Below are 25,907 nucleotides of genomic sequence, written 5' to 3' on the forward strand. Positions count from 1 at the left end.
GGGAGGAAATGTGGTCTTCAGTAAAGAATAAGAATGTCCCCCCCACCATGTGATCTTCTGAATACATCAAACTCAAGGGGTTTTGAAAGCTTTCATTTGTCACTTGATATTACAACATAATTTGAATTGCTGATGTCATGATTGCATCACATGGTACTCACAGACATTTTTGAAAATGTATCCTGAAGCTTCAAAGTTTTATTTGCAAGCCGATTGGTTTCCAGTGTTCTTTTTTAACATCTGGCTTACTTGGTTTTGTCTTCTGCTTTGCAGGCTCATAAGTCAGTGAACTTTGTTTCAACTCTGCTTCAGATCACTATGTCAGAGCAACTGGATTTACCAGTGAGACAGGCAGGCAAGTTTTCTTTTTCTTTATACTCAGAATGTTTACATACTGTATACACATTACATACAAAAAAATGAATATGACATTAAGGTTGCAAAGTCAAGTGTTCAAAAGCTAGACAGTGCCAGAATTAAGGTTGCCTATGTAGTAAATGAGACTGGTTGAATGATGAGGATAAAAAGAAATATTGAATAAGCTACCAGCTTAGTGAGCACAATCCATTCTGTGCAGTGAATGAGTGTCCTGTGGAAAAAATAATCTTAATTTATTATGCAATTTAGTATAATAGTGTACTGTTATGCATACACGGAGGCCAAATTAAGATGGCAACGGTAACCATGACTTTTTTGTTTTTTCTGAATTTTTGAATGCTTGCCTTTGTAACAGTAATGTTCTTTTAATGCAGTGTTTGGAAATAATTTCTAAGTTTATTTTGGTTTTTAGCACACTAAAATAAAAACAATACACAGAAATTCCATCACATGGCACTATATTGACCTCTACATGGGTCCTCAGCAAGGCTGGAACCTTTTAGTCTTGGGGGAATTCTATGTCAAAAAAATTAAAAATTCTGTGCACAATATTTTAAAATTCTGTTTATTTTGTTTGTCAAAATAACACAATATAATCACACCAGTTTCAATTATTTTGGTCATTTATTTCAAAATATCTATCAGCAAGTATGTCTGTAACAATAAAGACAACAAAAAGATTCCCCCAGGAGTAGAGCGTTAAAGAAACCCCTACAACAACCCAGTTCTTGTTTCTCTGTTTATGCTTTTGTTGGGTGCCTCAGACTGGATGTGTCACATGTGCCATCTGGGCACATCTTGCGGAGAAAACTCTGCCTCTCTGATCTTTTAGTAATTTTTCACCTCTTGCCCTGCTCCCATAGGGTTACCATATTTCAAGTTCCCAAATGCCAGGCTCAAGGGAAGCGAAGCTGTGTACTGGGATGGGGTGTTTGGGGGTGCAGGAGGGGCTGCATGGTGCCCCTGGCCCAGACACCCGCACCCCCTTCGCCCCCAGAGCCCAGCTGCAGGCTCCACTCAGCTTCGTTACTGTCCTGCTGCGTAGAGACGACCTGTACCTGCTGATATGGGGGATGGGAGGCACAATTTAAAGATTCAGCTGCTCCTGGAACAGTTCGAGTTACACCCCCGTCCCCTTGGCAGGTCCCTATTCCTGCTTACCCTCAGATTCTCTTCTCAGAAAGCAGCAGCCCCTCCCTACAGACCCCAGGTATTGCTCTTGTCTCTCCTCACAGAGCGCAGCTGCTGTACAGGGAGGGGGCCTAGCTCACCATGTGACTAAGCGGGGCCGGCAAACCTGGGAACCAAAGCCCTGCTGCGCAGGTGCACTGCGAGCTGAGGAGCCAGGCTCTGCTGGGTACAGCAGTCCCTGGCAGTGGCCAGCAGCTCTGCAGCACCATTTCTGCAGGAAAAAATGAAATTCTGTGCAGAACTTTAATTCTGTGCAAATTCTGCATTGTGCAGTGGTGCAGAATTTCCCCAGACCTCTACCACATGAGCTAATGAAGTAATTGGTAGCAGTATGTGGACCAGCCACTAGAGGTGGGTGAGACAGATACACTTTGCCAATGGATTTGTGCTAGATAGCAAGGGATGATTGAGACTCTCTAATCTTGAGTTGAATTCCAGGTTCTGTAGGGGCAAGTACTCTAAAGTAGGAGTTCTCGCAACAAATTCTTTTGTGGCCTCTCTTGCTGGTGGCTGAACTGACACTTTTTTCCCCTAAAATACTTGATTAAGTTTAGGGAAAAAAATAAATAGCACATATACACATCCACATCATTGTAATTTATTTATTGCAGATACAAATATCACTTCACAGTAATATTTTTATTATTGAATGTTGGTTAATATCAATCACGTTTCACAGGACACTATCTGGAAGGCTGTGAGAAGTGATACTTGCATGTTTAATATCACATTTCTCAGCAACTCCCAGAACAAATTAAGCCCTGGATTGGGGGGTGAGGGGAGGGGTTGGCAGTGGGAGATGTGATGGGATGGATGTGGGCTGGGGGAGGCAACAGGGGCCTGGGGTGATGAAGGAGTGGATGCAGCGCCAGGAAGGCAGTGGGGTCCAGGGATGATGGGGAGGGGGGCATGGATGTAGGGCCAAAAGAGAGGAGGGTGTGGGGTGAGCCCTGCAGCTGTTTGGCTGGAGCGGGGATTGGCATCTGTTGCTGTGCGGCCAGGGGTCAGTGCCTGCTGCTAGAGCCTGGAGCTGGGGGCAGGAGCTGCACGGCCAGGGAGGGGATCAGTGCTCGTGCTTGGATCAGGAGCTGCATGGCCGGGCAGGGAGTTGGATCTCAGGGCCGCAACGCAGCCAGAGCCCAGAGCTGCATGACCAAATGCTGCGGGGGTCACTGCTCACTGCCACAAGGCCTAAGACAGCACCTGCTGCTGTGTGCCCAGTGCATGCTGCCACACAGCCAGGGCTGGGGATCGGCGTCTGGAGCCAACAGCCGCTTCGGTGTGGTTGGGACTACGGGTCAGCACCTGGGGTCAGCGGCCAGGGCTGGGGTTCAGAGCACATGGCTGGGGTTTGCTGCCAGGGTATTATTACATGGGAAGAACTTAGAATTTCAGAATCAAAAGGCTACAAGCTTTGACATATATTAAAAAAATTGAAAATGAAAAGGTAGATGAAGTGTTACTGCTTTTTAAAGAGAATATTTACAATCTTATAGTAAACTGTGGAGGTTCTTGGGTCTTTTGAACTTGTTATTTTTACATTGTGTCATATCTGACTGTGTTGGAACTAATTATCCCACCATCCTTTTCTGTTTCTTTGGAAGTGGCTCCTATCCTTTTTGCAGTAAGTAGGATAACTTCTGGTTACAGAAAATAAGGAAAAGAACAGCAGAAATAATTTCAACTAAAACCCTGATTTTCCTAGCTAATTTATACTGGCGGATTCTTGTGCCCATACAGATCAGCTGGCAAGGTCAGGAACTACATCATTATCATATTCAAAATAATAGGTTTACAAGGCGTGCTCTCTGAATCCTTTCTGATACTGGTGCTAGACACCATATAAACATTTAATTGAAAACCAGCAGAGAACCTATGGTACGTTGTACAGGTGTAGTCAGAATTCACTTAATTTTGCTGTAACTGTTTGTAAATCTGGACTTCCTTTTGCACTTGTAAAGAAAAGAGATTCATAAAGCATAGTAATCTGGAATCTGCCACATAAGCAGTTTGAATGTTTGTCAATTCGTGGAAACATGCATCTATGTCAGCAACCTAATATCTGCTATAAAGAGTCATAACGTATAATCTTTGTGTAGAGAAACTCAATTTGCTTTCAAGATTCACTTGAATGTAAAGCAGACCATGTAGCCCAAACATAGTCACATTATAGAATAAAATCATACTTTTAAAATACAAACAATATTTGACTATAGAGATTTAATGCTGACTAGCCTTGTTTTTAAATGCCAAAAATTGATCTCAAAATAATTACAAAGGAAGCTTCTTCAGAGATGGGTTTTAATAAAAAGTTACCACAATTCTTCTTCGTAACAAGAAGTGGAAATATGTCTTTCAGTACTCTTTATTTTTCAAAAAGATTGTCTGAAAAGATAATAGTGTTGGGAATAGTGGACTTAAGAAATATTACAGATGCCACACTTGATAACTGAAGAAGGGGAAATTTTTGTTCCATACAGAAAATTGGGAGATTAGCGGTTTTTGTGTGCAGGTATGGTGGCTCTCTGATATGTTAAATGTTGTCCATTCAGTCAGAGTTCATTTATGGAATGCATTTTCTAAATGTAAAAATACGCATATCTGCATAATGACTGACTTTTGTATTGATACCAAGTGATGTCTTGCTGTTATCTGACAGGTGTTATCTACTTGAAGAATATGATAACTCAGTATTGGCCTGATCGTGAAACTACACCAGGGGAAATCCCACCTTATTCCATCCCAGAAGAAGATAGACATTGTATTCGTGAAAATATTGTAGAAGCCATTATTCATTCCCCTGAACTAATTAGGTATACAGTTTTAATTTGCTTATAATGTAGTCATAGTTTTGATACTGTTGTTTTAAAATTAATACCACTTGCGTACTAAATTTCATTGTGTCTTGGATTGTAACACACAGATTTCAGAAAAGGGCAACAAAAATTATTAGTGTTATGGAACAGATTCTGTGTGAGGAGAGATTAATAAGACTGCGACTTTTCAGCTTGGAAAAGAGATGGCTAAGGGGAAATATGATTGAAGTCTATAAAGTCATGACTGGTATAGAGAAAGTAGATAAGGAAGGGTTGTTTACTACTTCTCATAACAAAGAACTAGGAGTCACCAAATGAAATTAATGGGCAGCAGGTTTAAAACAAATAAAAGGAAGTATTTCTTCACACAACACACAGTCAACCTGTGGAACACCTTGCCAGAGGATGTTGTGAAGGCCAAGACCATAACAGGGTTCAAAAAAGAACTAGATAAATTCATGGAGGATAGGTCCGTCAATGGCTATTAGCCAGGATGGACAGGAATGGTGTCCCTAGCCTCTGTTTGCCAGAAGCTGGGAATGAGCGACAGGGCCTGGTTCACTTGATGATTACTTGTTCTGTTCATTCCCTCTGGGGCACCTGGCACTGGCCACTGTCGGAACACAGGATATTGGGCTAGATGGACCTTTCGTCTGACCCAGTAGGGCCGTTCTTATGTATTGGAGAACATAGAATTAATGCAGTTAGAGAAAATAGCGTTTTCATTCTTCATTTGTACATTGTACAACATGTAAGCAATTTATTTGTGTAACATCTTTTGTACTTGGAGAAGAATGGATTCCTAAATTATTATAACCCTTTTACAAAATTTCAGAAGATAGTAAATGCTAAGCAGAAGGGAAATAAAAGACCAGATTAGACTCCTCTGTGTGTAAACAAGACTTCCGAACTACATGTTAAGTTTTATCTGTTCAACCAAAAATGAGCTATTTCATCACCACAAAAAAACCTCTTAAAATAATGAAGGTAGTTATTTGTTTAACCATGTGTGTGTTTGATTTGCAGAGTACAGCTTACTACTTGCATTCACCATATTATCAAGCATGATTACCCTAACCGCTGGACTGCAGTTGTGGAGAAAATTGGTTTTTATCTTCAGTCTGATAACAGTGCTTGCTGGCTTGGAATTCTCCTTTGTCTTTATCAACTCGTGAAAAACTATGAGTGAGTTTTCCCCAAACAAAAAACATAGAAAGTTTATCCATTTGTAGCAATATATTTTCTGTAAGTTTTATATATACTTCTGAATATGTGCTGGAGGTTAATGTATAAAATATTGAATTGCATGTTGCACTGAACACTGATAATTGGAGGTAATTTAATATAAATCTCTGAATTCAATAACAAGTCTTGGTAATATTTCACCATCTGGAGATAGTAGCTCATGTTGTCTTTCCTAATTAGTTCCATAAACGCAGTACATAACAATCTTTCTTCATATTAAAACTTTGAGATCAGAATACTAGGGTTTCTTTAAAGCAGTCGCTTTCTGAGTTGAAGATGGGCATGATTGCACAAGTCTTAGTGATAGGGGAAAGAGTGTCCAGGGGATAAAAGCATGGCTTTGTCAGGAACAACATGAGAAATAATGTTTGTTAGACATCTAGACAATTTGTAATCTAGATATTGTGTTACATGTGAAAAATATATAACAGTTGCGAAGTCCAAAAATTCAAAAGCTATGAAATGCGAGAATTAAGGTTGTCTGTGCAATCTTACTTTGGGCCCCTTGTGCGTATGCATTGTCCATTCTCTCATAGGAAGTCTGTAGCTGTAGCAGAGATAAAATCCTATTCTCTAGCTCCCAATCTAGTGCCTTACATGCTTAATTTGTTTGTGAACATCTGATGTTTGGCTATAAACCAGGTGTATCTAAGTGTAAATTCAGTCCATGCAATTGTATGTGTTAAATTTGAAAATCTGTCCCTCAATGTGTAGTGTTATGGCTTAACAGTAGTAGGCAGTAATCCTTCACATCATCGGGTGTTAAGTAGCTGCCCCCGGACCACTTCCTACCAGCCTCCTTTTCCCCACAGATTAAATCAAAGAATCTCATATAAAGTCACTGACCTGCACGGTTAGTCATCTGCCTTTTCTTTGTAGGTGTGCTCAGGCAACGAGTTTCTGGGCAACACTGCCCCAGAGTTCAGCGCCACTGGTCTCCTCCCTCTGAGCTGCTCTGCTTCCCCTTTTACATGCTGCCTGCAGCTTGTTCAGGCATCACAGGTGTGGTTGGGTGGAGCTGTGTAGGCCCACAGCTGCTCCTAAACACTTGCTCTCCCGTGTGGTGTTTGTACACCCCATCACTGTGGAGAATTTTGATATTTTGAATTTTGATTTTGTTTCACTTTGGAACAAAATGCAAAAAAATTTGAAATACTCCATGAAAGGGAATAGAGCCCTGGCTCCAGGTAAGTCCTCTTGGCTGGCTACCCTAGATCCATAGGCCGTGGAAGCACCAGGCAATCAAGGAGCTTCAAGCCTGGAAGCCCAGGCTCTCAACAACTCAGTGGAGTTGGGTAGACGAGATGACGGGAAACAACTTCCTCCATTGATGTGGTTCTATCAGAATCAAACAGAATCCACGGAATATTTCAATTTTGGCAAATTCCAGTGAAAAATTCCAAATTCCAGTGTTTTGCTGGATATTTTCTGACCATCTTTACTTGTAACTTTCTTGTCTATAAAATTATGGGTTTTGCTCACTGTTTTCTTGCTACTGTGACCTTGTTTTACCATAGAAAATTGTGTGGCATTTATGTGATGTGGCATTCAAAGTGAGTGAGTTAGCAGGAGAACATTACGGTAGTGTTGAATGATAGTAAAATAATGGAAGCTAAGTTGTTTTTTAACTTCATTTGGGTTTGGCTCTGTGTTGGTATAGCGCTTTTTATATGACCCCATGAGTGCCATAGTAAGATATAACTCAGTTTTTAAAATCTATCCTTAGGAGCCGCAGTGGCCTATGTGCCTCTCTTCTGTGCAGGCACAACTTACTTTTCATATCAATAAAGTTAGTTGTAAGATCTTTGTAAAGCATTTTATTCTTACCTAAAGGTACAAGAAACCAGAGGAGCGGAGTCCCTTGATAGCAGCAATGCAGCACTTCCTGCCTGTTCTGAAAGATCGTTTCATTCAGCTTCTGTCTGATCCATCTGATCAGTCTGTCCTCATCCAGAAACAGATCTTCAAAATCTTCTATGCTCTTGTTCAGGTGAAAGCAAATTTTCTGTATTCTTGAGCAAAGGTTTAATCTAAAGGTTTACTTCCTCCTTCTCTCTCTCGCTCTCTCTTCCACTTCCCCCCCAAATATATTACACTCTCTAGGTACTAATGTATTCGAAACAACATTACCAATTCTGTTTCATTTGAGTCATTTTTCACCAATGCTCAACTGTGGTGTGAGTAACAAGCTTTTGGTATGATTCTGTGTACCATAACACCAATAATACAGATTTTTTTTTTTAGTTTAAAATTGGGTTACACGTTTTTTGAGTCTACCATCTTTGAACTCTCTGGAACCTGCCAGTGCCACTCCTGATTAAGTCAGAGTGGTTATGAGAGAACGAGCCATTTTATAACACTAGAAACAACCATTTATCTTTTATAGTGTTACTATATTGAGCTTATCTAACCAGAAGGAAACTGGACTAACATGCTGTTCAGAGCATTATTCTAATATTAGGTTGGGTGGTCTTGCAATGAAATTTAAAACCAGATTTACCAATCAGTCTATTGTACTTTAAGCGAAGCAAAAAATTGTCTCTAATTCAGAAAGATATAATAACTTAAATATTGTGAAATCATCTTCTATAGCAAAATTCTAAATAAGGCAGAATTGAAAGGAAGCAGAATGTTTTTGAGGATGTAGAATAGGCTGCAAAAGATCTCTAACACCATCCAATATCACACTCACTTCTTTGCTCGCCGCTCATGGTACTCAAGTGTAGAGCAGATGTTCAGGAAGATTTTGGTAGATGAGCATTCAAACATATATAATTCAAGCAGTTGATTGGGTTGTTTTAAATGGCTTTATACTGAACCTATTCTATGCTTTTTAAATAGTATACGTTACCTCTGGAGCTGATAAATCAGCAGAACCTGACAGAATGGATAGAAATTCTAAAAACGGTTGTGGACAGAGATGTACCTGCTGTAAGTACTTTTTTTATGTGTATGTTTTTCTTTCGGCTTGCAAATTGGCTTCTGAATTTGATTTCCTGTATTTAAAAGTTGGTTAAAAATGTTAACAGTATTGTTTTCTTTATTCTTACTACAAGACATCTTCTAAATGTGCGGCAGGACAAATAAGATTTTGTAAGGTTAATATGGTGGTTTAAACAGAGACTAAATGGAGAAAGTTTAAAATATTACCCTTTCTTTATAGACAAAACAGCAACTTGCAAGTTGTATTGTAACTATGTTGGCTTTTTACAAAGGAAAGTTGTATTTGAACATTTATACATTACCTTTTTATTGTGGGCTTTTTTTAATTCATATTTTTAGATCTGATATTTCTGTTGATCTGGAAGCGTGTTTACATAGCTAATAGTGCAAAAAGAAAAGCAATTAAAAAAAAAAAAGACATTTCAGCAATATTCAACAAATTTAATCTTTCTTCCTAAAGGAAACTCTTCAAGTTGATGAAGATGATAGACCAGAATTGCCTTGGTGGAAATCCAAGAAATGGGCTTTGCACATCTTGGCTAGACTTTTTGAGAGGTAGTTGTTCTTCCCATGCCGTCAAATTGAAAAAAACCTAACTTCTAATATGAAATTCAGCAAAATATTTCTTCATACTTGAATTTTTCACTTTTAATTCTAGGTATGGAAGCCCTGGTAATGTTTCCAAGGAGTACAATGAATTTGCTGAAGTGTTCCTAAAGGCATTTGCTGTTGGTGTCCAACAGGTAAGAAATGCTTGAACCTGGGGTATTAGAGTAACTGTGACATTTAGCAATAATTTTTTCCTTCCCCCATCTTTTCGAAGGATATGACTCCTTTCAAAACATTTTGCATTAACCTGATGCTATCAGGGAATATGCAGGAAATACTTACTTAGTTATCAACTGAAACAATCTAGTGTTCACTTCTTAAGAAATATCGTATGTTGCTTGTGTAATCTGTTGAAGTACACTGTACCGCAGTTAGGCCCATGACACTGACTTGGGCTTAGGCTGAAGGGGTGTTTAATTGCAGTGAAGATGTTCAGGCTCAGGCTGCAGCCCAAGTTCTGGGACCCTCCCAACTGACAGGGTCCTAGAGCCTCGGCTCTCAGGACTGAGCAGGGGCACTGGATTTATGGCTTATTACAACATAAATGCCAATACATTAATCCATGGTATGACCACACTTGAATACTCATGAAGTTCTGCAGAGGTGTTAACAGTCCACAACCTTCAGTGGTCCCATACAGTATGTGCTAACTATTTATGCTAAACAGGCTGTTGCACCTTGCATTCTGCTGTGATGCTCCAAGTACCTTTCCCAGAACTGAAAAAGAGCTCTGTGTGGCTTGAAATCTCTCTCATCAACAAAGGTTGGTCCAGTAAAAGATACTGCCTCACCTACCTTCTCTCAATATTCAGTGCAGTTTAGAAAGGCAAGATTTAATTCTCTCCCTAAAGTGGATTTGGCAGTAACTCCTTATAGAGGTGCTAATGTGCTATCTGTAGGTAAATACGACCTAAGGAGCCAAGTACCAAGATTGTCCATCCTAAGGAGGAGTTATGAAGCCTGGATGGCTCCCCCCCGCCCGATAATTTTAGTCTAGGCAGTTGATTGCATGGAAAAATGTCTTCAAAAGTTACAAGTTGATACTGTTAGGTAGAGAATATTTTTTCAGGTGCACTTCTTAGACTTGCCTAGAATCACAGTTTCTCTGTCTGTGATTGTGTTATCCAGGAAACAACTATGGTTCAGGTCTTTAAAGGAAAATTCTTGAGGGGCAGGATTTTTGAACCCATAGAAACTTCTCCTCTCTCTACAATATGAAGTTACATAGAAACGGAGTTATTTTGATCAGATTATCAGGAAGGACACACATTTTGGAAGATGGTGTATGCGTGCACACGTGTGTGTGTGTGTGTGTATACATAAAAATAGGAAAGTCCAGAATATACTATTCCAACAGATTGTTTGCAGACATCAAACCCAACACGTGACACGGAACCCACGCTATTCAAAACTCTGACTTTTTGCACAGCGGTGGAGGTCAGCCTTAGGCATGTGCGCAAGGAAATTGATCCCTCAACTGCATGGTGGAAAAAATTCTTATAACATTTCTTTAATTGCAAAATCAAGAGACCCTCTGAAACACAAGAAAATAATAAGCAATTTCTGACGCATGAGGACAGGCTCAAGAGTTCCACTGACACTCTGTCGTGCACTCTGTTTTTATCAAAGAGAAATGGGGAGTAAATACACACTGTGGGATTACAAATTGTTCAAGTGCAGATTTGGCACAAAATCACTGAAGGTGTTCTTGGTGACTGTAGGCTTGCTCCTTCCTTCGTTGAAGAGCCATCTCCTATATTTCTGTTTGGGTTACAAAATATCACTGATTGCCAATATGAGGCTCCCTTGGTCATATCTCCATGAATTTTCAGAAGGGTCCTAATTACTGTTTGAAAGGAGTAGAGTACATGTCTGCTCCTCCCATTACTATCTCCTGATGGGTTTCCCAGAAGAAAGAAGGGATCTCTCAAAACAAAGGATAAATGGGAAGAATCATATAGCTCCAGCACCAAGGATCCATTATCTGGATGTGATCATAGACCCAGGATTTTATTTGAATAGTAATCTGAAGGTTATCCACCACTAAATTTTTGGACGCGTCATGTCACTCTGACTGCTTGGTGAAGCTATTAGTTGTACTAATTTCATACAGAAATGAAGTTTCTGCACTCTTCCTTCTTCTAAACAGCTTAAACAGCACAGTGAATGTACAGCAAGTGGTAAGAGATTATCTTACCACGAGGGTGGCGGGGAACAAAACATAGCTTCTTCCAGAAAATGCTGAACTGGGAAGACTTGAAACAGATCACTTACCTGGGGAGTACATTCCAGAACCCACGTAGCACAGGACAAGTGGTCTGATAAGTCTTATCAGCTGGCTGATGCTGAGACCAATTTGATTAGCTTTGGAAAGTATGATAAGTAATGTCAAAAGCAAACAGGTTTTCAATAATGCCATTGGTGTCATTTGAGCTGTCAAGGTTGAACCATTGAAATGAGCAGAGCAGAATATAACTTTTATCCTACCACATTTGGTATCAAAACAAATGAACACCAGAGCCAACTGATTATGTTATGCTGAAATAAAGTGGGGAAGTGGAGCTCCTGTAACTAGGAAATTCAGGAACTTGGTTACAGATGTTAACATCCAAGAAAAAGAAAACTAATAATCTTTTCCAGAAGTAGCTCTGGATGAACTTTCTTAAACCTGGCCAAAAAAAACATTTATACACATTATGCGCATTCCCACGTCTAACAAAAATAATCTAGAACATTTGGGAGGGACAAAATCAATTACTTGGAATTATCTTCACTGTTTGAGACACCTGTGAATCTTGGACTGCTCCGCTGATGAATTAGGGGTGAGTCCAATGATAATACTCAAATAAGCATAGTCTTACTGTTAGGAGGGTGAGGAAAGAGGTGATCAAGAGTATTCGCACAGTATTCTGGCTCATAGAAAATCTTCACAATTTATTGTATTTTATTGTTGAAATTCAAACATTGAGGGAATAACAAAGGAATTACTATAAAGATGTGAAACTAAGTAATATCCGAGAATTGTACTGGATGGCCTTTCCCTCAACTTAAAAAACAAAACAAAAAAAAAACACTCTTGTCCAGGTTTCAGCTATTGCTCATTTGATAAGAGCAGCAAGGGAAAGCTGATTTCTTATTCATATGTACCAGCTTCAAGGAATCCTCAGAGATACTGTTATCCAACACAGAACTTAAACTGGTTTAACAAGAAATCATCTTATATTCTAATCACTGCAGCCATATCTCTTTACGCATGTATGTGCCCATGCATAGCAAACAGTGTAATTATGATGGAATTCCAATTTTGATTTTATTCCTCTATTTCGGTTGCTGGTAATTTAAATTTAATTTGAACTAAAAATGTTCAAGCTTGATCTCGGACCAAAGGTGAAGTTTTGTGGAGAGTTTGAGTAAAATATATTCAGCTGCTTCTGAGTTCTGGATGTGTGTTTGAGTTATAAGGTTTATTTTAAAAACTTTTTCTCCATATACTGTGTACTCATAACTCAAATGGCTGCATTGACTTACTATATTCCTTAGATTTAAATATCTACAAAACAAACCAAGTTCAAATCAAGTGTAAAGGAAATTGTTTCAATAGTTTTAAGTGTTTAAAGGGGGAAACTTTATCAAGTAGTAAACATATAAGTTGTTTGATCAATTTAAATTTTTGAAAAGGCTGTGTACATGAGCCCATAGTTAGAGATGACAGAATTTAATAGCTAGATAAAGGAACTTACTAGCAGTACTGATAATCTTTAAGGGAATTCAATGCAAAATTGTATAATTTAATGCTAACTAATGCTAAAAAAACCTAAGCTCTCTGAAATCAGGAAATGCGGAAGGTTGAAAGTTTTAACACTGGTCCCTTATGCTTTGCCTTCTATAGTATGGTCTCTTGATATCTACTCATTGTCAAATACAATATATAATACAAACTGGAATTTCTGATGCAACCTTACATGCAGGAAATAACATTACAGGATATGTACTCTTGACTTGGCTTATATCTCAACAATTTATTTACGTTGTTTAGCCTTTAGTTGTGCTCAAAGTCGGTAGTTTGGAATATATTTTAGAATACTACAAAAGTAGAATGATTTTGAACATTGGAGCCTGTTTCACATTCATAGGTTAAATATCACTAAGCATAAAATATCTTTAACTACTGAAGTGATTTTCTCCCCCCCCCCCCCCCCCCCAACTTGGCTTGTTTTGTAGCTTTTTACATTAGGCCTTAAAAATCAAGTCAATTCTGAATGTGTACTGTAACTTACTGTATATATAAGGCTGTATAAGACATTCCAACTCTATTGTTTAATTAACAGATTTAGTAAAAAGACTGTATTTTAAGGCATAACAGAGCTTAGAGAATCTGTTTCTTAAATACTTCATTTCTCAGTCTTGATGCAGAAATGTTAGGTTTTTTCCATGGAATATATTTTTAACCATCATCGTAGTCATCTTAATGACTGTAACTTTTCCAAGGAATATTTCTTAAATTAAAACAATTGAATTTCAACACTTTCAAGAAAATGATGGTATCAGATCAAAGTTTCATCCATAAAACAAACTTCATCTTCTGTGAGTCTCAAGACTCAATTTCATATCCTGTATCTCTTCATTTAGCTTACAAGAGGGTAAACAGCAGTTTTGATACAAATAAGGATTGCTTTTCTGACATCCCATGTGTGCCATTATAAAACCTAGGGTGTTTAAAGTCTTTGTGCTATGCCACTCTACTTTCTAAGGCAATGTATAAGCCATCTATAGTGGAATGGATAAAATTCTGCATCTCCAAGTCTGCTAAGGTAATGAATGGGCTTTCAAACACCTTAATAGATCAGAGCCCAATCAATTTCAGTGAAGGCTAATACATAGGCAAAAATCATGAAACAATTTAGAAAGTAGTGATGTCCATCGTGAATATGTGGATAGATCCCTAGTTAAACTCCTGTGACAGTCTAAGGCAACTTTGTAATCTCATGTATAGATTTTCTTTTTAAACTGAATTATTTTTCAAAATAATTGGATCTCATCTTCATCCATATTTCACTACTGGTAAGGTTTCGGAGGATTGATAGATGTGAATGACATTTTCACATACATAGTGGATACTTTTCTTTTAATCAGTTTTTCAGTCTTATCAAAGAGACAAAACATCAACTAAGGATAGAGACTGAATTTGACTTCTCCCTTTAGTCCCACCAGTTGCTTCTTTCAGAACAATTGTGGTATTACAGGCTTGGGCTGAGCTGCAGGGAAATTTTGCAGGATGTTGGTCCCCAGACTCGTCCAATCACTTGGAGATTAAATACCAATAATTAATGCAGTGGATCCAAGTTCTGGTTTGCAGTCAGCCCTTGGCTTGACAGAATTTAAATTGCTAGACTTACCTGGAGGAGCCCTATCCCCTTAGAAAAATAGGGCCAGGAGGCATACGAGAAGGAAAATGGAGCCAGCCCTCTACCCTCTCTGTTGCATGTTGTGTTTTGAATTAAGGGTTTTATTACACATGTATGTTATATGAGGTGACTGATACACCTCCATAATGCCATATTAAATTCAAACATGAAGCAGCAAACAGCTGGAAGGCCCCAGCCAAGGAGGCCAAGCAGTTTGGCAGGCCAAGCAGTGCAGCAGCTGGGTCTGCAAAAAGAATTGCAAGATGAAATGTCAGTGGTGCTCATTAACTTCCTTATATGAGGGGAGAAAGGACCCATCATCCTGTGTTGTGGTGGTGGGTAGAGTTAGCATGAGTCACTGTTACCCAGACAGTTCTGAGGCCCATCTTCTCTCCTTTCCCAGGAGGCATTTTCTGATGATGGAGTGTGGAGAACTTGCACTATTGCTGCATGAGCCATACCTGTTTGGTTAAATAAAGGACTTCAGTCTCCAGGGCTGTCAGTCCACCATCTCTCATGAACACTATAAAAATTACCTGAGCAAATTAACTAAACTTGTGTTGAAGAATTGGACGTGGCACAGACCAGAGGAACCCGTCATATGTTAACTTAGACTAGTCAACACTATTGTAGAGTAGTAAAAATCTGTTTACATTTGCAAGACTGTGAGGGGCTTTGTGCGGGCGGTCCTGCAGATTAAATGGCTTCTTGGTTACTGGTAAGGTGTTCAGATTTCTAGAAGCTGTTAATGAGACTTGATTTTCACAGGTGTTGCTGAAGGTGCTGTATCAGTACAAGGAAAAGCAGTACATGGCTCCTAGAGTTCTTCAGCAAACACTGAACTACATCAATCAAGGAGTGTCACATGCTGTGACCTGGAAGAATCTGAAGCCCCATATTCAAGTAAAACATTTTCTGGGAATAGCATCTAAATGACCAAATTACTATGTATAAGTCAGTTTGTTTATAAACTCTCTATCCCTACTAGAATTTAAGGTGTATGAGCTTGTATTATAAATTGTTTATTGAGCTTTCAGGTCTGCTCTGGGGAAGCACATCTTGTTACATTAGCATAGTTGAAATATTCATTTTCTCTGGATGAAACAAAAACATTTGCAATATTTAGGCCCCAGTCCTGCAAAGACTTCTACTTTAGGCTTGTGAATAGTCCCATTGATTTCAAGCATGTGTCTTTGCAGGATTGCAGCCCCACTAAAGGCTAAAACCCAGATTGGTTGATGCTCCTTATCGTGGACTTGGACGCTCTTTTAAAATGTAAAACGTAGAGTGCATTTGTATTAGTATCATAATGACTTAATACAATGGTGTGAACTAAGACATCCAAATGGAAACGGCTTTAAATAAGCCCTCACAATATAAATAAGATTCCAAAACAGTCATGCAGTTTCATCAGCAGCCCTTTAGCATACTGAGCCTAATAGTTAAACTATTGTATTCTTAATGGATCAAGAATTGTACATACAATGCAACACCACACAAATTCAGAGTTAATGCCAGCAACAAAATTTATGCCACCTTTACCAGCTCAATACTCCATTACCCAAAGCAAACACAATGGCTTGCATTGCATTGCAGGTCGTCCTTTAATTGGAAGCAGTTGGCTTTTATCTGTTATGACCGTATAATCCATCCCATATCTAAAATTGATGTAAGAGAAAATTTTAAATTTTTTCAATAGAAGAAAGCAAATGATTGATTTAATAGGTTACGTCCTTTTTTTGTCACACTTTAATTGCAGGGAATTATCCAAGATGTTATATTTCCACTGATGTGCTATACAGATGCTGATGAGGAGCTGTGGCAAGAAGACCCATATGAATACATACGTATGAAGTTTGGTGAGAATTTTAAAATTTACATACACATTAAAAAATATAATGCCAAACGAAGCCAGTATTTTAAGAAGTGCATTGTGAAAATAGAGGTAACTAGGGTTTTTTGGTTTTTTTTGTTTAAGTGTAGTGCACTTTTCTTAAGTGAGGTAATAGATCAGTGCTTGTCAACATGGCTACAGATACCTTAAATGCAGCTATCTTGGTTCTCACTGTAGATGAACAACGTGTGTGTGTGTGTGAACACAAGATGTTTATATGGTGGTGCAATAACTTCTTCATAGCTGTAAAAGAGCTAAGTTTTAAAATTACAGAAGGTTGTTTAGATTGGCTAATGCTGTTTTTTTGTTTTTCTTTAAAAATGCAGTTAAATTTAATCGTTAAAAGCATGTATGGCTTACATACAGTAGCTACTTTTCAGATGCTGATCTTTACCATGTGCCAAAATTTCTTATTACAAGGTCAAGTAATGCTTTACACAAGGCATAATTCGAAATAGATGTACCCATATAGAGACTAATATAGCCATGGAAGTTTTGGGTGTTCTGTTCATTTTTATGATGTTTTCCACTGGCTCTTCATTGTCTTTTGAAGTGTTCTAAAAGTCTTTGTAGCCTGTTCAAGAGGGGTGTGAAAGTGAAGGAATTGGACCTTCATGAAGGCTTTTTGATACACTTAGGACTTTAGGCTGCCTAGGATCCCAATGGGATATTCTTTGCCCTATGGGCTAAACCCCAAAATGCAAACCATATGGCTATTGACAAGGGTTCTGAAAGCCTCTGAAGAAGGTTGAATAAGAAGAGAATTAAAGACCTAGTTTGTTTTCAGCTCTCCCAGTTTTGCCTCCTTATTACAACTAAAAAATATTTTCCCAGTGTAATTAGTGTGTTAGATCTTTTGCAGATATAAGAGAAAGCCCTGGCCCCGGGGATCTTACAATCGCAAAAATTTGACATCATGCTGACAAAGGGTGGAATGTTTCTGTGCCAGAAAACTCAAGTCCTGTCTCGTCTTGTCATTTCAAAGTTTAATTTTCTTATATGAGAGCTGCGTTGAAATGCTTGTAATATCAAGGCACAGCTGGGTGACATATGTCTGAATACTGTTGCTCTTATTTTACATTAGATCCTTAATTTATTTTAACATTATGAACTGCATTAATGGACAAAAATTTATAGACTATTAAATTTATTTAATAGATGTGTTTGAAGACTTCATTTCTCCTACAACTGCTGCTCAGACATTGTTGTTTACAGCATGTAGTAAAAGAAAAGAGGTAAGCTGTTTAAGGATTAGCTTTGGACTAAACAAACCAAATAGTCTTATTTGATATTTTCTGCGCAACTTGCTGAGATATTTGAAACAAAAGATAAGAATCTATTAAGGTGGTTGTAAATCTTCCTGCTTAATACATAGGAACCATAATGTCACAATAATCCAATTGTTTTCTAGAAGTTTTTTTTGGTAGTCATCTGTTGGTATGAATTTACTTCTTGAGGCTGGATAGCCATATTTGCTAATACACCCAGGAGTCATAAATCAACATGGCGTTTTAGCGATGGCATAAAGCAATGCCTAAACCCAGTCTTTTGAAGAAAAAATGAAATACATTTTAACAATGAGAGTATTTTAGAGACCTGACAATGGTATTTTAGAAGACTGACTGAACTATTTTTACTAACACAAAGCCCTTATCAAACTAGGTCCTGCAGAAGACCATGGGCTTTTGTTATCAGATCCTCACAGAGCCAAATGCTGATCCCCGTAAGAAAGATGGTGCTCTACATATGATTGGTTCTTTGGCTGAAATTCTCCTAAAAGTAAGTACTGATTTCTAGTGGGTTTTCTGGTTCTGTTTCCTTCTCCTTTTCTACCCATCCCCTCTACACCCAACCCAGTATTAGAATAATCGAGATTAGCTCTCTAAATTTTTCAAATTTTGGTTTAGATGTCATGGTACAACTCTTCCATGGTGGAGCTTAATTATTGGGCTCTTGAACAGTTGCAGACTTCATTATACAAATCTCTTGCAAGAAGCTAGACTTCAGAAACATACACATATAGTTCTGGTGTGTTGACAACAAAGGAATGTGGATAACTGAATGACTCTCTGACAACATTCATTATAAATTATTTCATGAGACTTATTTTAGGTTCTTGGAACTGCTGTGCTGCCCTTTGATAAGCAGTAAATTGCTACATAGGTTCTTCAGTTCCACTTGATGATCAAATTCCTGGTTGTTCATGTCAGAAAATTTGTTTGATCAGAGAGAGCCTACTGATTTAGGCTTCATTTTCTTGTATAAAACTAGTTGTGTAACAGGTTTAGCAACCTTGTTTGCTTACGGTAGCAGAGGATGACGTGGAAGAAGCTGATTTCTCTTAATTTGGTTATAACTGATCCATCTTTTGAGGTGGTTGCCCTTTCGTCCTTGTCATAGGTAGTTTGTCTTCGGTGTAAAATAGAGATAGAAACTGCAAAATAAAGAAGACTTAGTGAGCCAAAGATAAGAGATTGTTTAAAAAAAATACTGCACCATGAATCATTGCTCTTAATTGGTCTTGTTGGTTGTGATAGTGAATAGATAGCAAACCATGCCACAAAGTGACAGACGGGCTAAGAAGGGTAAAAAGTCTGTTTTTCTTTTGTGGTATGTTAAGACATCACACTGTCTCCTTATTTACACTTTTATGTATAAAATAAAATTAACAATAACTCAATTTTTTTCTCCCGCTTCTGGCTTTTATTTAAAAATACCAACTGATGTAATTGCCTTAATATTCTTGCAGAAGAAGATATACAAAGATCAGATGGAGTACATGTTGCAGAATCATGTGTTCCCTCTCTTCAGCAGTGAGCTGGGCTATATGAGAGCACGGGTAAGAATGTATAAGGTTTACTTTTATTCACTTTTTGATCTACAATTGAATAGCTTACAGTTTTTACTGAATTGTATCTTGCTCTAAATGGACAAACTATTTGCATCCCTCCTATAATAAAGTAAATTCAAGTTTTAATCATAAGTGTTAGTTTCTTAAGATGTAGCAACATATAATTTTTTAAATGGCTGCAGTACTGTGTGCATAGTTTTTCCTCTGTGTCTGGTGGTATGGTCCATTTGCGTTTTGCATTTAGACCATACTGCTCACACAAAACCTGTGGCCAAAGATGAACTTGAGATCATAGTACTGGTCTAGTGATGTCTCAAAGACAAACCTACCACTGGCCAGCCTCCAAACTCTCAAACATCTTCATTTGTAAAAGTTCTTAGTATTTTAGTTAATAAATAACATCTGTAGTACTAATTAATTATTCATTATTTTCTTGGAGAACTGACAATCCACAAGTGTTGTTAAAATGACCACTTTCTGAAGTTGTTAGATGCATTTATTTCACAGGCTTGCTGGGTCCTTCATTATTTCTGTGAAGTTAAATTTAAGAGTGACCAGAACCTCCAGACAGCCCTAGAACTCACAAGACGATGTCTGATCGATGATAGGGAAATGCCTGTGAAAGTGGAAGCTGCCATAGCACTTCAGGTTTTGATCAGTAATCAAGAGAAAGGTACACTTTTTTTTTTTGTTCAAGTTAGAGAAAACATCTCTGTAACATTTCTAAAGAAGACACAATTTAAGCAGAAAAGATATAATACACTATTTTCATGGGCTAAGCACTAATGTACTAGTATCGTAATTACCTTCTGGGAGATTCGTTTTATATTACCATTTCTATTCATGGTAATTTGCCAGCTGTAGTTAGAACAAGTGGAGTGCTTGACATAAGTAATTTTTGGACAAGGAAACTTCTGTCGTGGCTCAGCAAGCTTAGAAAGAAACATAACCTGTAACATATAATTGCTGTATTGCTGAATTCCCAGGTGCTATTTGGAGTCTTGTAATAGTTATTTGTTAACAGTTTTTTGCTGTATACAAAATTTAATATGAAGTGTTTCATGTTTCATAGTACTTTGTTGATACACTTTGTCTCTCTGTTGGCTTTAGTTGTGTAAAAAATATATGTAGGCTATTACATGTCAAATATTTCAGTAGTATTAAAGTGTGAATTTCTGGTTTTCTTAAACTGATACAATGATTTTTATAACAAGAATGTAAGAATCAACATAATTGGTGTTTTATTTCTACTTACTTTGCAGCTAAGGAATATATTACACCATTCATTAGACCTGTAATGCAAGCTCTGCTTCATATTATAAGAGAGACTGAAAATGATGATCTTACCAATGTGATTCAGAAAATGATCTGTGAATATAGTGAAGAGGTTACTCCCATTGCAGTAGAAATGACCCAGCATTTGGTAAGCCTGTTTGGTCACTTCGCACGTGGGAAGTTTGTTCAACATGAGGGATTTTGTTCCTTATATTCAAGATGGTTTGTCATTTGCCAGCTGATTTTAGACCAGCCCATTTAAACCCGTTAATGCAGATGTTTCGCATACCTTGTGTTCAGAAGCTGCTGTGTTCTTAGCACAATAAGCAAATGTCTTCCATAGAGAAATAGTAATCCTGATTTTAGCCATGATAACCCTTCACAGCACACTTCAGAATCAGATTAGAGTAAAAAATCTTACTGACCTCATTACTAAAGTTATTAAAACAGAAATTTAGAAGCAGTTTTTGGTAGTAAATTGTGGGTGCCAATAGTTAGATGTTTTAAGCTAAATTAGTTGCATCTGAAAATTTCCTGTTGTGTTCTTGGGACATCCATATAGCATAAGTTGTACCTGCAGTTTCATAAGTACAGAGGCCAGGTTGCTGCTGATCTCAAAATCAGGCCCTTTGTGTTTAGGTTTAATGGTTTATAATGAACTTCACTTTTCCGTTTCCTGTGAATTAGTAATATATGTACAGTAATCCACTTTAGCTATCTGGTACAAAACTACTAATTCTATTCTGTTTTTGAATCAATCATCTCTGTTTTTGTAAACTGTTGAGTTAGCTCTGGGGTCTGTATTGTAAATGTTATTTCTTTATTTATAATTGCAAATCTACTTTATTCATATACAGATAAACCCTGATTATTCAAATGACTTTAGACAGAATTGAGAAATTTGGGATTTTGGAAAATGGGAATTTGGAAAAACAAAATTCTGATCTTGAGGGAAATTTCAAATAGTTGGCATTCACCTGTACTGATTTTTTTTAACACACGATATCTTAAAAATTCAGTGTACAGAGTCTCAAACCAAGCGTACCTTCTTTAATTAAACTACTTGAGTGACATACTTACCTGGGATTTTACTGTTACTGTGCAGGCAATGACATTTAACCAAGTCATTCAGACTGGACCAGATGAAGAAGGCAGTGATGACAAAGCAGTGACAGCAATGGGAATTTTGAATACCATTGATACACTCCTCAGTGTAGTTGAAGATCACAAAGAGGTAAGGAAAAACTCTTTCAAAGCAATTAAGTACCCTAAGATGCTGGAAAATAGTTATTGTACATTGAATAAAAATCCAACAATATGCTTTCTGCCAATGTTTTAAAATCCTTTTAGTTAAAAATCTGTTAAGCTTATTTACACCTACACACACAGGTATAAAATCATAACTATGTTGCATGTACAATCTAGGAGCCATAACCATTTAAGATCTTGGACATTTTACACATTTCTGTAGCAGTCCAGATACTTGGATATAATTCTTGTGTACCAGCAAATAGAGGCAGTAACCACTAAAATTGAGTGATGTCATTTGTTCAGTTTGTCTGTAGCAAATGTAACAGTCTTGTCAGCTGTACTGACAAATGTCTGACTTGGTGCGGTCTACCCTTGGAGGAAAATAAATGCGTCAGTAATCAACTTACAATATTGTGTCCATTTCCTGCTGATGTATCAGTTTGCTGTCTGCCATGCAGCAAAGTATTGGAAAATCTGCATAAGGCCAAACTCAGTGTAGGGTTTTTTCTTTATTGACTTTGGCATGGTTGGCACTTAAAACTTACACCGGCATATCTGTCAGTCAAGGGTATGAAAAATATTCACCCCTGAAAGACATAGCTCTGCTGACCTAATCCCCATTCTAGACAGGGCTGACCTAGTTACTGCCTCCTTGAGGAGGGGGATTACCTACACTGATGGGCGAAGCCCTCCTGTCTGCGTTAGTAGTGTGCACTAAAGTGCTCCAGCTGTGCAGCTGTACTGCTGTGCCATTTTAAGTGTAGGCATTCCCTGACGTACCACAGTGGTGCAGCTGCATCTGTTCCACCCAGGTGTTTCTAGCATAGACATATCCTGCAGCTACACTAGGGGGCTCTGCTGGCATAACTCTGCCAGCATAGCCTCTGTAGTGTAGACACAGCCTTAGTCTGTGTTGTAAAATATTCCAGCAAAGATTGATGTAGCTACATTACTGAGTGTTATGCTACTACAGCTACTGACTTCTGATAAATGTTTTAATTCCATGGTGCCTAAACGGCTTGGTACTAAATATGTTCTTAAAGTTCCAGAGGTCTTGGTTAAGGAAGCATACTAAGGGTATGCCTATACTGCAATTAAAAACACACAGCTTGTCCATGCCAGCTGACTTGGGTTTGGGATAAGAGGCTGTTTAATTGTGCTGTAGATGTTCGTGCTTGGACTGGAGCCTGGATCATGGGAGGGTCCCAGAGCTCAGGCTACAGCCTGAGCCCAAATGTCTATATAGCCATTAAAAATTCCTGAGCTAAGTCAGCTGCCACAGGTGTCTAATTGCAGTGTAGATGTACCCTAAGACTTTTGTGTCAAAGCTCATAACATGATGCTGCCATATAACAAACCAAGGGACGTTCTGGTTTCTTAACTAGTTTACTGTGGTGTTATATGTATTAATTTATTATTTTTTTAATGGGGACTAAAAATGTTACTCAAAAACTAAATTAAAATAAGAGTAACAGTAAGTATAAGCAAAAACATACCTAAATGAGATTCCTTCAAGATCCAAAGAAGAATGGTGTTCCAGGAAAAAGATGGCATTAAAGAGAGGCTAACAGATCTTTAGCTATAATGGTGCAGTTATAATACATGTGGTATTCAAGAGATATGTAATCTTGTAATGTTTGTTAGAAGGTGACACTCTAGTAAAGGTACTTTACAGAATTTTATTTTAAAACTTATTTAAAACCAGTTTTTACATGTGCTTGAAACTCATTTAAACTTTCTCTTTCAGATTACGCAACAATTGGAAGGGATCTGTTTGCAAGTTATTGGAACAGTTTTACAGCAGCATGTTTTAGGTATGTGTCTCCTTGTTTGTGTCAATTATTTGCCTGTCATTAGCATTAAATTTAGTGCTAAAGTGCTACTTCCATTTTAGAATTCTATGAAGAGATCTTTTCCTTGGCTCACAGTCTGACATGTCAGCAAGTCTCTGCACAGATGTGGCAGCTTTTGCCTCTTGTTTTTGAAGTTTTTCAGCAGGATGGCTTTGATTACTTTACAGGTAAGAAATCCTAATAAAAAATGTCTTAAGATTAGTGGGTTTGATATATTTGTGTTGCGGCATAAATGAAATAAATCTCGATTGCAATTTAACCAATGTTCAGAACAGAGTTATATTTGCTGTACGTTATTTTGACCAAAATAGTTTTGCTTAAGCCATCTATATAACCAGGTTTGTCAGGTGACATCCTACTATAGTAGCCAACACCATGTTTAACTAGCTTACAATAAGCCTGAAAGCTATGTATTAACAGCTAGTGTTGTAAAAAATACACAGAACGGCTAATTGATTATTCTTATTTAATAGATATGATGCCTCTCTTGCATAATTATGTAACTGTCGATACAGACACGCTTCTGTCTGACACAAAATATCTTGAAATGATCTACAGTATGTGTAAAAAGGTAGGTAGACTCCTTCTGTCTAAAACTTACTGGCCTGTGTACAAAATGGAAAAAAATTTTTTGTAAAAATGTACTTCCTTTTACAACAATAGACTCTCAAACTGGAGACTTTTTTAAATTGTATCCTTCGGATATATGTTGTTTGGTATTTGCCATGACTCTGCAAGGAACAGCAGCTGAAAAAAAGGAATTTACCAAATCACTATCAGGGGTTTAGTTAAAGTAAACTCCCTCCTGCCCCCCAATAAGTTGTGCATCACATAAGAATATTAGAAATATGCACGGGCAATGGCTGGAGTCAGTCGTCATCGTCTTGTATTATTTGTATTACAACAGTGCCTAGAGTCCCATTTGAAATTGGAGCTTTATTATGCAAACATGTAGTAGGAGATTAAATCTAAATAGACAAGATAAATAACGTGGCAAGTGAAACAGGCACAGGGAGATGAAATTACTTGCCCAGGGCCACACGGCAGATTTGTGGTAGAGCTGGGGATAGAACCCTGGTCTCCTGGCTCCTGGTTCACCATCTTTTCCACTGGACTACACTGCCTCTCAACATTTTCTGTCCTTGGCATTTTAATCTTGTCAATATGTAGGGGTATATCGCATTCTTTGGAACCTTAGCCCTAGTTAGCCTAGGGAAATGCAAACCTTCTCAAATACAGTTCGTTTTCTCTTCAGGACTTGTGTATTGTATATGTGAGTCTTGTTATCTGAACTCTGCACCAAGCTGCTCTTTAGATTGAAGTGCTAACATTATTTCCTTTGGTTGAGTCTATGATTGGAAGTGTTTGAATTTTGTTGTGAATAACTTATCTGAAGAGTTATAGCCCTTTTTGTGTTTGTGAATTATCTGCAAACAGGTTGATTTTTTTCATCTGTTTATTTTGTAATTGAGTAGTTCTTGCAAACAAACCATCTTAATTATTTGTGACCTGGTCATTGTCAGTTCTTACTACTTGTTGTTTTCTATTAGTGCCATGTGGTTAGTCCTAGATTTTTATAGTATTTTCTGGTCCCTGGTTGGACAACAAAAATGTTATAAACAGGCTTTATAAAATTCTATGTGAATTGTTCAGATAACTATTCAGTGAATCTTTTGCACAAATAAACGTTTTCAAAATGGCTAGAAGCACTTCTTATGCACGTACTCCTATAAAGTTGTATACATACTAAGATTCAACATTTTTGCAGCACAAGTAGATGGTTGTTAGCTGCAACCATTTTTTTTGCTCCACTTACATATCTCCAGTTATGATCCTGAACCGTTGTTGAAGTTTATTCCCTTTTGTTTCTCTTCTTCACTGATGAAAGCTGGAAATGGCACTCCAGTTTTTATAGGACACTAGTATTTTAATAGAGATCTTAGTTGTAGATTAACTTCTCAGAGAAAAACAGAATATCGAAAACATCTTTTATCCATAAGCAGAAAACTAACAGTAGTCTACTGTTTTTCAGGTCCTTACCGGAGTTGCAGGAGAAGATGCAGAATGCCATGCAGCAAAGCTATTGGAAGTCGTCATTTTACAGTGCAAAGGGCGTGGCATTGATCAGGTTAGTTACGTCTGCTTGCTATCTTAAAATCATGTGACAAAATCCACCATGTTTTAGTGAAACTAACA

General features: G+C 37.8%; 1 protein-coding gene and 1 non-coding gene across 3 annotated transcripts in view; both read left to right on the top strand.

The window, feature by feature from the left end:
* Nucleotides 1-25,907, top strand: part of IPO7 (importin 7) — a 48,058-nt gene that overhangs the window by 12,943 nt on the left and 9,208 nt on the right. For both annotated transcript variants that reach the window (XR_007356985.2, XM_048852038.2), the window contains exons 2-20: nt 274-355; nt 4,229-4,382; nt 5,412-5,570; nt 7,464-7,620; nt 8,472-8,561; nt 9,034-9,128; nt 9,232-9,316; nt 15,356-15,490; nt 16,347-16,446; nt 17,640-17,716; nt 18,144-18,260; nt 19,231-19,320; nt 19,840-20,005; nt 20,595-20,755; nt 21,713-21,841; nt 23,606-23,672; nt 23,753-23,878; nt 24,185-24,282; nt 25,744-25,839. Coding sequence is in view for 1 of the 2 variants with exons in the window: in XM_048852038.2 (XP_048707995.1) it covers nt 274-355; nt 4,229-4,382; nt 5,412-5,570; nt 7,464-7,620; nt 8,472-8,561; nt 9,034-9,128; nt 9,232-9,316; nt 15,356-15,490; nt 16,347-16,446; nt 17,640-17,716; nt 18,144-18,260; nt 19,231-19,320; nt 19,840-20,005; nt 20,595-20,755; nt 21,713-21,841; nt 23,606-23,672; nt 23,753-23,878; nt 24,185-24,282; nt 25,744-25,839 (2,184 nt within the window). In the remaining variant the exon portion in view is untranslated. The remainder of the gene's footprint in view (nt 1-273; nt 356-4,228; nt 4,383-5,411; nt 5,571-7,463; nt 7,621-8,471; nt 8,562-9,033; nt 9,129-9,231; nt 9,317-15,355; nt 15,491-16,346; nt 16,447-17,639; nt 17,717-18,143; nt 18,261-19,230; nt 19,321-19,839; nt 20,006-20,594; nt 20,756-21,712; nt 21,842-23,605; nt 23,673-23,752; nt 23,879-24,184; nt 24,283-25,743; nt 25,840-25,907) is intronic.
* Nucleotides 19,511-19,692, top strand: LOC125639254 (small nucleolar RNA SNORA23). The gene has a single exon (XR_007357435.1). It is a non-coding gene; the product is annotated as a small nucleolar RNA SNORA23 (small nucleolar RNA).

The sequence above is a fragment of the Caretta caretta genome, chromosome 6 (assembly GCF_965140235.1).
Source record: "Caretta caretta isolate rCarCar2 chromosome 6, rCarCar1.hap1, whole genome shotgun sequence".
NCBI lineage: Eukaryota > Metazoa > Chordata > Testudines > Cheloniidae > Caretta > Caretta caretta.